The sequence below is a fragment of the Fukomys damarensis genome, unplaced genomic scaffold (genome assembly GCF_012274545.1).
Source record: "Fukomys damarensis isolate Sample0158 unplaced genomic scaffold, DMR_v1.0_HiC HiC_scaffold_23, whole genome shotgun sequence".
In the NCBI taxonomy this organism is placed as follows: domain Eukaryota; kingdom Metazoa; phylum Chordata; class Mammalia; order Rodentia; family Bathyergidae; genus Fukomys; species Fukomys damarensis.
In genome coordinates, this window is record NW_022900935.1 from 29,997,532 (window position 1) to 30,011,056 (window position 13,525).

At 35.9% G+C, this 13,525-nt stretch overlaps 1 protein-coding gene across 1 annotated transcript in view; it reads right to left on the bottom strand.

The window, feature by feature from the left end:
• LOC104852639 (epidermal growth factor receptor substrate 15-like) overlaps positions 1–13,525 on the bottom strand; it is a 32,786-nt gene that overhangs the window by 11,479 nt on the left and 7,782 nt on the right. Inside the window, exons 4-6 of the mRNA XM_019205383.1 lie at positions 9,960–10,025; positions 9,558–9,683; positions 7,589–7,648 (exon numbers count right to left, since the gene is read on the bottom strand). Of these exons, the coding sequence (XP_019060928.1) occupies positions 7,589–7,648; positions 9,558–9,683; positions 9,960–10,025 (252 nt within the window). The remainder of the gene's footprint in view (positions 1–7,588; positions 7,649–9,557; positions 9,684–9,959; positions 10,026–13,525) is intronic.

Consider the following 13,525-nt stretch of genomic DNA (forward strand, 5'->3'; position numbering starts at 1 on the left):
TTTTTTTTTTTTTTGGTACTGGGGATCGAACTCGGGTCCTTGTGCTTGTAAGGCAGGTGGCGGAACCAATGAGCTAAATCCCCGGCCCAATTTTTAAATATTTTAATTAATAAATACTCAAAGCACTTGAACAAAGTGGAACATCTGGCCTATAGACTGTCCTGGGATGTAACCTCCCCATTTAAAAGATTCAAAGCACTTTTGAGACTAAGAAGATGAAAGATTTCCGTGGGGGGGGGAGACAAAGGAATTTAAAAAAAGAACAAATTTTCCATGACTATCTTTAAGCATATGAAATTATTCAAAGCAGTTTGGAATCTCTAGAAAGATTCCAGCAGCAGCAGGAGAAAGCTTGTGTATTTTTTCTTGATACTCTTTCTTCTACTGAAAATCGTAATTCTCCCAAGAACAAATCTGCTTCTAAGTTCAATTTTGAGGTGCCTTCAAATCAGTATTTATTGAGTACCCAAGACAATACAGTAACTGTGACTCATGACTTCTATGATTATTAATATTTTACAAATGAAGAAATTGAAGCTCAGAGATGGTTAAGTATTTTGTCCAGTATAATAAGCATGCTTATTATAGAGTTCAAACCAGTCTTCTGGCTACAATGCCAGATTTGATCAGCTTTATCCAGCCTTGATTAGCATTATTAACAACATGTAAGTAATTGTATAATACCATGCTTTTCTTTAGAACTAAAAAAGCTAACCATAACACATGGGTATTCAGATTTTTATCAGAATCACCTAGACAGCCAGAAAGCCCTATACCCAGAACTCTGGCTTCAGTCCCTAAGGCTGATTCTTTTGAGGCTGGGGGGCAAGAATCCACATTTCTACTGAGTTCAGGAAATTCTGTTGCTGTATTGCAGGGACCAACTTTCACCATTTGACCCAAACCAAGAATTCTCTCCTCATATATCAGCCCACTCAAAAGAATTCAATGTAAGGCTTAGAAATACATAAACTTTCTAGCTACAAATATTTTAAACTCCAGAAAGAAAATAAACTGGCTAGCACATACTTTTAACCAAATGAGAACCAGCTTCTTCGTCTGTTAATTAGCAATTACAATGCATGTAATAATACTGGGTTGGCAGTTTGCTAAGAGAAGTAACTAGTATGCACATTAAAAGGTCAGCACCCCTCTTGATGCAGATGGGAGTCATTTCCTGGAAAAGGAACAAAAAAGCAATGCTAGACATCTGCTACCAATAGACATTTTTTTGAAAGTTATTAATTTCATGTTGTCTTGAAAATAGTTTCCCTGACAAAACTGACGCCAGAACTTTTCATCAAATAAAACAGAGGGGAATAGAATACTTTTAGTACTGCTGGGCTGTGATTCTTTCTTATTACACTGTACTTTATCCTAATCAAGTTCTGACACAAGGAGAAACATCTGAATCAAATGATGCCATACTAGCAAAAAGAAACTCAGTAACTCGTTTTTAAATGGAAATGTACTAGCAGATGCATTTACTCAGCTGGAGAAAGACACTAAAATGCGTTTAGCATACCTTTTGGATGATTTAAAAATAAAAGCATCAAAAATAAACCTAAAATCTACTTGAAGATGGTAAGGAAAGAAGGAATTTGAGTTTTACTATTGCAGTCAATTACTAGAAGTTGCTTCCTTTTCTGGAATTTTCATTCTCTAAGCTTTTAAGCAGTATTACTCAAATTTTAGTGATCCTCAGTATAACCTGGAGAACTTTTAAAATACATTCCTGGGCCCTGCTCCAGTTTTTGACTGAGTAAGTCTAAAACAAGGTCTGGGGCAAGGCCTGGATATTTGCATTCCTATTTGGTTCTAGGAGTTGGGTGTGGTGGTACCACAGGCCTGTAATCCCAGCACTCTGGGAGGCAGAGGCAGGATGACTACAATATCAAGCCCAGCCTGGGCAAGTTAGTGACTATAGATACATGGAAAATGTAAGTGCCTAATCCCACAAGTTCAAGCCCAGTTTGAGCAAGTTAGTGCCTATATGGAAAACACAAGAAGTACCTAGTATTTTCACCCCAGGCTGCTACTTAAAGCATGGTCTTCCATCAGCAGCATTAGTATCACTCAATAACTCTGTAGGGTCAGGGGGCACTGGGATCTTTACTCTGAGCTACCTCCCCAGACCTGTATTTCTAGTATCTTTATAATATAATAGGATTATTCATCAATAAATAGAATACTGACAGTTTTTGTTTTTTGGGTTTTTTTTTTTTTTTTGGTACTGGGGATTGAACTCGGGTCCTTGCCGCTTGCAAGGCAGGCCACTGAACCACTGAGCTATATCCCCGGCCCCCTGACCGTTTTTTTCTTAAACCATACTCTAGGAAATACATGTGATTGGGGGGAGGTTTTTTTTTTTTTTTCAGTACCAGGAATCAAATTTAGGAACTGAAGCTTGTGAGGCAGGAGGGGCACCACCGAGCTAAATACCCGGCCCTAGATGTGATTTTTAAAATCCAATTTATTTCTGTGTATAAGTACACGTAACATTCACAAATGTCAAGTATTTTAAATTGTGGCCAGAATACCCAAGTCATGACAAGGCCTGGTCTTTTTACAGATTCACTTAAAACAAACCACAAAACCCTCAAATTCATCCTAGATTCTGAATTTTTAATTAAACCACTAGGTTTCAGAAAATATGAAGAAGCATCTACATTTGAAAAGAAAGAAGGGTCCCTCATTAAAGGTTCATATGGCAACAGAAGATACACAAGTTAGAATCTCTAATTCGTGATTCTGATTAAACCATAAATAACCAAAAATGCCACTGATGATACAAAAGAAAAGGGAAAAAAATGGTGTTAAGAATTTTAACCAAATGTGGAGGTGCACACCTGTAATCCCAGTACTCTGTAGGCTGAGGCAGGAGGATTGATGTCAGTTCAAGGCTAGCCTGAGCTACATGTAATGAGTTCAAAGCCAGCCTCAACTACATAGTGAAACACTGTCTCAAAGTCTAGAGCATAAAGATTCAATTTCAACCAAGTTTTCGTTCATTGGTGAAATAAATTATTTCCAAAAACAAACATGCAAACAAACAAACTTATATTCTTCATTTCTTTTTCCACTCATCTGATGGCTGTTGCTTATTTTTTTCATCCATAGGAAGTGGTGTTGGACCAAAGTAAAGAAGACAATGTACACCAGAAATGACCCAAAGCACTGTCCTTCTACATTCTTCATTTTTATATTGGGTCTTTCAGATAAACCAACAGTATCATTTAATCCAAGGGGAAATTGGCAGAATTTTAAAGGCAGCTATTGAACATAGTGATTCTTATGTTCAGTCAAGGTTTGATTAATTAGTAAAGTAATATATTTTGGGGTGAGAAAGTCCACTAGGCAAGATAGGCACAACACCACTGAGCTAAATCCTCGGCCCTTTGTAGTAACTGCAATTCAGGAAAATAGTACAAAGCTGGGTTCAAGATGCATCGATAGTCCCAGCTACGCGAGAGACTGAATCAGGAGGATGGCTGGAGTCCAGGAGCACTAACCCTGGCTCCTGGGAAAGGAACCCGCCTCTGAAAACATAAGCTAAGCCTGGAGAGGTTGGCAGGCCCAGGAAGAAACAATGGAGCAGGTTGGCAGCAACAGTAATTGCTTTTTACTATCGTACATGCCAACAACTGGTTTGTCTACATGTCATCAACTTTACTAGAGTTTGTTTCTAGAGAACTGAGGCAAATATATTGCTCCTTCTTTTCTCCAAACTAACAGAGGTGGTAGGACTTTGGGACAGAGGAAATGTAAGTATAAAAAAATCACAAAAACATTACAACAGACTAAGATCTCCTGTTGTTTCTCATTTATTGATATTTTTCTTCTCTCATTCACTTCTTACTGATTATCCTTCCTTTTCTCTTCCTTCTTCCTTCCACCCTTCATCCACATCTAGTACTAGTAGCAGTATAGTACAGTCTTTATGGGGCATTGATAAAAGAGTGAAACGATTAAAAAGTTTCAATGAACATATTAATATATGGTTAGAGCTGTTGATGATAATGATATATAATCAGTAAGGATTCTCTCCTTGCAACACAGCAATCAGGTCTGATCCTATTAAACTGAATACCAAAATGCAAACAAAGCAAAGATCACATCACTGAAAAGCTGACACTAACTAAAAAGATCTTCATACAAGCAAAAAGTCTACTCTTTGATGCTCAATCTACAACATGAAAAAATGAAAAGAAAAACAGAAAGAACTCCTGAATCAAAAGATAAGAATTTGGCAGACTTGATCAAATACAAAATCCAACAGTATTCTCCATATGGGAAACACATCTAATCCAAAAAGAAATTCACAGATTAAAATCATAGGATAGAAAACAATGCAACAAAAGCCTGAAAGCGTGTAAGAACAGCTATTCTACTTTCAGACAAAGTAGACTTCAAAACTGATCAGAAGAGGGCAAGAAGGTCACTACATATTGGTTAAGAGAACAATTCAAAGGGAAGAGATAACAATTATAAATACATATGCGCCAAATACTGGCATGCCAAATTTCATAAAACAGACATTACTGGATATAAAAAAGATCAGATAAACGTCAACACAATTATAGTGGGGAACCTCAATATCCCACTATCACAAACACATCAACTAGAAAAAATATCAACAAAGTATCAGTTGAACCATCCCTTCAAACAAATGGACTTGAGATATCTACAGAGTCGTCCACCCAACAACAGAATACACATTCTTCTCAGTAGCATACAGAACTTTCTCCAAAATAGACCATATCCTAGTCCATAAAGCATACTGAAAGTCAGGTATGGTGGCTCATGCCTGTAATCCCAGTGCTTGGGAGGCTGAGGCAAAAGGACTCCTGTGAGTTCCAGCCAGCCTGAACTAAACAGTAAGACTGTCTCAAAAGGGGGGAAAATGTTAAAATAAATACAAAAGAACTGAAATTATCCCACATATATTATCAGTTCATAGTATAATGAAACATAAAATCAATAGCAAAAAAACCATAGAAATTATGCAAACAAATGAGGATTAAACAATATACTCTTGAATAATAAATGGGTCACAAAAGAAATCCTAGTTCCTAGAGGTGGATGGGTTGAAGGGAAGGCAGGGAAATGGGGAAAAAATAAGAACCAAGATACATCATGTAAAGGTACAAGTTCCCAATGATGAATGTAACTGTACTGTATACCTAAAATGTACCAATAAACTTATTGGAAAAAAAAAATTTATTCCTAGAATCAAACATCAGTGCCACACAAAAGATACATCGTAAAGGTACAAGTTCCCAATGATGAATGTAACTGTACTGTATACCTAAAATGTACCAATAAACTTATTGGAAAAAAAAAATTTATTCCTAGAATCAAACATCAGTGCCACACAGTATAGAGATACAATAAAAGCAGTCCTAAAAGGGAAATTTATGACTATGAATACCCACATAAGAAAAAGAGTGAGCCCAAATAAATAACATAATGATGCACCTAAAGTTCCTAAAAAACAGTAACGATCCAAATCTAAAGCTAGCACAAGGAAATTATATAATGATCCAAGAAGAAACTAATGAAATTGAAAAAAAATTACAAAGAATCAATAAATCAAAAAGCTAATTCCAGGCCAGGGATTTGGTTCAGTGGTTCCACCGCCTACCTCACAAGTGCAAGAGCTTGAGTTTGATCCCCAGTACCAAAAAAAAAAAAAGTCATGTGAACAGAAATAAAAATGGTAAAGTCTTGCCAGAAAAGGTGGCACACACTTGTAATCTCAGCTACTTAGGAGGCTGGGCAGAAGGATCACCAGTTGGATGCAAGCCTGGGCAACTCTGCCAAGACTTTTTCAAAAAAATGTTAAAGGGCTGGTAGATCAGTGGTAGTACCTATGCATTTGATCTGAAGTATCACAAAAATTAAAAGCAAAACAAAGACAACTCCTTAGCAAAATAAAGAGCCTGAAAAGTCTGAACAAACTAATTTCCAAATAAGAGCACACAAGGGCAAGGGGCATGCGTATAAGGGAGGGTGATGGGGCACAGGCATAATCAAAATGTGCATGTAGGGCAATGCCACAGTGAAACCCAATATTCCGTAAAATTAATATGAATTTTAAAAATCAATTTAAAAAGTAAAAGGGGATCACAGACTTATTGTGAATGAGTTTACAACAGAGTTTTACCTAACCTTTAAGGAAAACATGAATATCTTACTGCAATTTACTAAAATAACATGTTTTCAGATGGGTCTTTCAAACAATTAGATACGATGTCAAAATCTGTCTGTCTTCATGAGATGAACTAAACTGCTATTCATGCTTCCTTTCAATGAAAGATATGTGAAAACTGAAGGATAAAGCTGAAGCAACATTACTCCAAAGCAAAGGCAGGTACTGAGGTATCCAATCAAGTTGGGATACAAAAGACAATGCCACTCACCATCTTTGCAGAACATTAATCAAAAAATATACTCCTTTGTACCTTAAAGTCAAATGAGATGGAAGCCAGGCCTGGTGGTGCACACCTGTAATGTCAGCACTCAGAAGGCTGAGGCAGTAGGACCAATGCCTATGCAACATAGTGAGTTCAAGACCAGCCTGAACTACACAGTGAGTCCTGCCTCACAAAAAACAAACAAATGGTGCAACCACTGTGGAAATCAATATGAAGATACCTCAAAGAACTAGGATTAGAGATTCCATTTGACCCAGCTATTCTTCTGCTGGTTATCTTTCGAAAAGAATCATACCACAGTGATATATGTACACCCATATTTATAGCAGTGGAGTTTGTAATAGCTATAACTTGGAAACAAGCCAAATTTCCATCAACTGGAAACTGGATAAAGAAGATGTGGTTTTTCTATAAAATGGAGTACTACTCAGCCATAAAGAATGAGAAACTAGAAACATTTATAGCTAAATGGTTGCACATTGAGGCTATACTCTCAAGTAAAATAAATAGGACACACTAGTAAATTGTGAATAGTTTTTCTAATGTGAAAAACTAAAAGTGTAGATAAGGTTCAAATGGTATAACTGAGAAAGTGAAATAGGAAGTAAATGGGGAAAGGAAATAAGGAAAAAGAAAAAATATTAGAAAAGGAAAAAATGTAAACTAAGCCTTTGTAAATAGGGAAGTGGTAAAGGGGATGAAGGGAGGGCAAGGATATGGGGAAAAAAAACAAAAACCAAGACATAGACATATCACGTAAAGGCATAAGATCCCAATGAAAAATGTAACTGTACTGTTTGCTTTAAATGTACCAATAAACTTAATGGGGAAAAAACAAAAACAAAGGCCAGAGATTTAGCTCAGTGGTTCCACCACTGGCCTTGAAAGCGCAAAGTCCCAAATTCAATCCCCAGTACCAAAAAAAAAAAAAACCAAACAAACAAGCAGAAAGAAACAAGGATGGCAAAACACCCATTTTCTGTTATTCATTTATTTTAAAATATTTGCTAACAATCTACAAATTCTACTAAAAAATGTTCATACCAATAAATTGATATACAGTTTTCCTTCAAAGATGAATCAAAAGGGGAAGTTTTCACATAATAAAACCACTAAGATGTTTCATATTTTTAGAACATTAGGTTACTTACAACTGCAAATTCATCTCTGTCAAGCATTCCATCATGGTCAATATCACTCAACTCCCAAACCTTAAAAAGAGAAGAATGATTAATGTTCTTTCATTTCATGTATTACTTGGGGGCAGAGAGAAAAAGTACACTGGTGAGATATGAGTAAAAATAAGCAAGTATCTTGTCCTTAAATGCCTTAAAAAGAATTTGGACTTTATCTTAATTGCAAGGGAAGCTAGTAAATGGTTAATTTTAAGTAATAAAATGACAAGATTATTTACAGTTTAGAAATATAACACCACAGTGAGGAGAAATAATTAGTGGGGCACAATACTAGAACATGCATTTTAAATCAGTAATTATCGAGCACCTAATCTATATTACATTGATCCAATAGTAGTAGTATTAGTACTAATGGTAATGTAGTTATCTGTACCATCATCACCATAGCAACTAGCAGCCAAGTAGCATGTAATTAAGTACTGTATTAAGTACATTATAAACATTACCACACTCAATTTTTACAACCTTATAACTAGAAATTGTGCCTGCTTTAAAACATAGGAAAGCTGAGATATGGTTTTCTAATAATTTGCCCCAAGTCATAAAACTAAAAAGTAGTTAGGATTTAACTCTACAGATTCTGATTAAGTAGAAAATTGAAGGGCTGGTGATCTAAAGAGAATAGATAAAGGCTGAAATAGGAAGAGAGTGAAGAGGAACCACTTTGGGAACAGCACAAGAGTGGCACACAGAAGGGAGATGACCAGTTGAAGTTAGTAACCATGAATGACCCCATTCTTACTAGGCTTCTCAGTGGTCTATATGCAATAGATGAGAAAACACACAATCAAATTCATGCAGATTTGGATTTTCAGGGGCAAGGGTGTGGCTATAGTAGGGTAGGGTGTGGCTAGCTATATCTTCTCATGCACAAGGCCCTGGGTTCAATACCCAGGCACCATCTCTCTCTCTCTCTCTCTCTCTCTCTCTCTCTCTCTCTCTCTCTCTCTCTCTCACACACACACACACACACACACACACACACAAAAGATTTTTAGTAAAGTAAAAAACTTCTTAGTGAAATTAAAGAACAAAAATCTTGTAAGGAAGTATGAAAAAAGATCTAAAAAGATGGGAAATTCAAGTTAGACAGCAGAATTTATGACTATCAGGCAAAAGAGAAGGAAGAACAACGTGGCAAGGAGAGATATGGATGAAGATATAAAAATATGAGCCAAAAAATCCCAAGTTGGAGGAGGACAAAAGTAATTTCAATAGACAGGGAAAGTGCCAGGGATGTGACTCAGTAGTAGAATGCTTACCTAGCATATACAAGGCTCTGGGTTCAGTTCCCAGAACTGGCCCCCTCCCAAAAGAAGATAGGGGGAATAGAGCTTGAATTCTACAAGATGAAAAGTTATACAGATAGATAGTAATGGCTGCATAACAATGTAAATATAATTAACACAAGTAAAGAGTACATTTGTTAAAAAGAAAGAAAAAACAAATGAGTCTGAGATTTAAAGGTATCAGTGAAGCTAAAGAATTAAAGACTTTCAGGCATCTATGAAAAAGAGTCAGAAAGACAGGAAGTTCAACTTAGCAGAATTTATAATTTCAGAGATGAAATTATTCCTTACAACTGAACCCTAGAATGCATGGAGTAAAGTGGCAGACATAAAATACTGATGGTCTCTACGAATTATCAAGCAACTGAGAGTTCAAAGTGTATAGCACAAAGAAATGAGGACCTGCTTAGGGGCTCACATGTATAACTAACTTCAACCACTCAGTATAGAGGGAATAACCAAAACCAGAAATAAATTGGGAATAACTTTATTTATTAAGAACACATTAAGTTATATAATAACAATTTTAAAACAAGATTTATATATTTTACAATAAGCATATATATATATATTAGGTCCCCGGGTAGATACAAACTAAAATACATAAAAATTAAATTAAAAACTTAATATCTTACTCTTCCAAGAATTTCCACAGGTAATTTAGAGTTGAGCAATACTGGTTTCACTTGATCACCAGACAAAAATCCATTCACTGGGCTTAAGCTATCAAAAATTGCATCATATTTGGCCTTATCTTCAGACTATAATATAAAAAAATTTAAATGACAATTTTAATAATGGCAAAACAAATTTAGCTCCAGTTTAAAAGACAAATTCTCAAAGAACAGACAACATGTAAACTAACATTCAAGAAACATTTCATTTCAATCAAAATGAGTAAATAATAATTTTGAAGTGACTCTGTTCAGTGTCCATAAGGTAAATTGCAATATATTTCAGAAGTAGCAGGAGAGGATATATAGGTGAGTAAGAAGCAAAGAAGGGCAAGAAATTAATAGTTACAAAAGTTTACTTACTTTTACAGCCCATGGGAGCTCAGCTGCAGAAGTTCCACTGGTTAGCAAGGGACTACTGGAATCATGCTAAAAAGTAAATAGTACATAAATTGTTGAAATCCTCACACCATTAAGCAATAAAGACAAAATGGTCTCGTGATTTAAATGTATGCATACAAAATGCAGGATCTCAGTGTCCTCACAACACCATTTTACACAAACTAGGCCATCTATTTTCTGCTGAAACAAAAACATTTTCATAGGGCTGGGGATTTAGCTCAGTGGTCCCATGCCTGCTCACAAGCCAAGGTCCTAAGTTTGATTCCCAGTACCAAAAAACAAAACAAAAAACACATTTTCATATAGCCACATAAATCACTGAAGAGCACTAACTAAAATATTTTAAGTATGACACAAGAAATCTTAATACAATTAAGATTAAGATAAGGCTCTCAGAAAGTTAACAAAAATGCTGATTTGGTTTCTTTGTGTTTGTTTGTTTGTTTGTTTGTTTCTTCTGAGACAACTTCGCACTACATAGGCCAGGCTGGCCTCCAACATAGGATCTTCTTGCCTCAGGCTTCCAAGTACTCGGATTATAGGTATATACTACCACACCCAGTGTAATAAAAACATTTAGAGTCCTTATTAACTGATGATTTTTTTCCCCAATGTTATTTAAGAAAAACAGGCTGGGAAAACAATCTAAATTACAAGTTACAAGTACGCCTATTAACAGTATGCCTAAGTTATTACATTTATCTGACTAAACAAATGAATATATTTGAAAAATCTTTTAATAATATAGCTAGAAAACAAATCCCCCTTAGTAGCCCTCTAATAGCAAGTCTAAACACAGAATTGCAGATATTTCTGAAATTTAAAATTTTTTCCCAGTATTGGCAACTGAATCTAAGGCTTCATGCACACCAGCCAAGAACTCTATCACCAAGTTATATCCCAGCCCTTTTCATATACAGACAGGGTCTCATAAAGTTGCCCAGGATGGCCTTGAATTTGTGATGCCCCTGCCTCCGCCTAAGCAGCTAAAACTACAGGCATATGCCACTGTGCCGACTTTTATTAAATAATTAAGTTCTAAAATAAAAAGTTTAAAAGCAAACACAAAGGAGTGGGGGTGTAGCCCAATGGTACAGCACTTGTCTGGCATGTGCAAGACCCTAGGTTGATCATCAGCACCACAATATACAAACAAACAAACAAAAACAAAAATCAAGAGCCACTGAATTTCTGAGAAAAAGAGTGGGGAAGGGTGGACCAGCCCTATCACATACAAACATTTACCAAATAATAATTAAAACAATGTAGAACCAGTACATGGATACACAGGTCAATGATGAAGAACAGAAAAATACAGAAAGAAACCAATATATGTATGGAAATAACCCCAAAATAGGCACAAGCTATCATTACACATTCACATAAAAAGCAATATAAATGGATCCTAAGCATAAGAAAAGCTATTCAACATCACTCAATAAAATCAAAAGAGCAAATCATAATTACATACCAGCTGTCACATTGACAAGGACCTAAAAATTTGGCAAAAGAATACTACCAAAGTGAGAAGAAACAGGCATTTCAACTGAATGTTGGCAGAAACGTGAACCAGTACACCACAAGGGAAGGCAAGATGACAATATACATGCAAGTTACCAAGGCAAAAACTTTTGAAACATCTACTCCACTTCTGGGGACTATACATATAAACATATTCTTACATATGCAAAATGACATATGAATAAGGCTATTATTCATTATAGTATTTTGTAATAAAAAATTAGAAGCAATCAAAGGTTATCAATAGAAAGTTAAATTATGATAAATATAAACAAAGAAATACAAGGCAATCATTAAAAACAAGGAAGGCTAAAAAAAAAAAAAAAACAAGAGGAAGGTTTTATGACAGGATATGTAAAGATCTCTACACCATACTACTTTTTTGTTTTTTGAGACAGGATCTCACTATAGAGTTTAGGTAGGCCTTGAACTCACTATGTAACCTAGGCTGGCCTTGAATTCACAGCAATCCTCCTGCCTCAGCATCTCAAGTGCTGGGATTACAGGAATGCACCACCACACCCAGCTTACTACATTATTTTAAAATGGTATGAAATCTGTACAGTGTGCTACAATTAACAGAAAATGAGGAAAACACTTACATTTCTCGATATACACATATAATAACTCTAAAAAAATACAAGCTAATGATGGTATTAGACACAAAGAAAACCATGCAGCTGAGTCACAGAGGTTAAAGGGAGAAATTTTTTTAAAACATTAATTTTAATTTCAAAACATGTGGCATCATTTTTTAAAAAATTAAAGTACAATTCACATCCAAAAGCATTTCTTACAAATCTTGGTGGAGGAACGGCCAGGTTCAAGCTATTCAGTGAAACTTCCAGTCCATTCTGGGCACATGCCACAAGGCGCAAAGCAACAAAGAATTCCTGAGAAAGAAAAGTATAAATGTAAAAGCATTCTCTACCTATCTATTTTCCTACTACACACTTATTAACTAAAAATATAAAAATAATTCAGAATTACTTTAGGGTTTTTATGTAACAACAAATATAAGAGCAAATTTGCTTCAAAAACACTTGTTTCAAAATTGAGTACCAGCACAAAGGCAGACAAGTGAATCAATGGAAAAGGACAGAGGATACAGATGCATTCAACAACCTAACCTTGGACAAAGGGACCAAAACATATGCTGGAGGAAAGATAGCCTTTTTAACAAATGTTATTAGGAAAACTGGCTATACACATACAGAAGATTGAAACTAGATACGTATCTCTTAGCATGAACTAAACTAAAATCAAAATGGACCAAAGACCTGAAATAGTAAAACAGAAACAATTTGCTGAACAATAAAACAGGTAAAACTCTTGAAGTCATAAGCATAAGCAAGGACTTTTTTTTTTTAACAGAACCCTAATTTTACAAGAAATAACAGTAGGAATCAAGAAATGAAGGGCCAGAGATTTAGCTCAGTGGCACCGCACCTGCCTTGCAAGCACAAGGTCCTCAGTTCAATCCCTGGTATTAGAGGGGAAAAAAAAAAAAAATCAACAAATGGGATCATATCAAATTTTAAAACTTCTGTACATCAAAGAAAACAACCAACAGATTGAAAAGACAACCTACAGAAGGGGGAAATACCTTTGCCAGCTATTCCTTGTATAGGACTAACAACTAGAATATACAAAGAACTCAAAAAAGTCTAGACCACCCCAAATAAAGGACCAAATCAAAAATAAGCAACTTAGCCAGGTGTAGGGGTGCATGCCCCTAAACCTAGCACTGGGGAGGCTGACACAAGAGGATGGATGTGAGTTTGAGGCCAGCATGGACTACATAGTGAGTTCAAGGGCAGCCTGAACTACATAGTGAGACACTGGCTCAAAAAAAAAAAATTATAAACCAGGCGTGGTAGCACATGCCTGTAATCCCAGCACTCGGGAGGCTGAGGCAGGAGGATCACTGTGAGTTCGAGACCGGCCTGGGCTACATGGTGAGTTCCTGGTCAGTCTCAACTACATAGAGAGACCCTGTCTCAAAA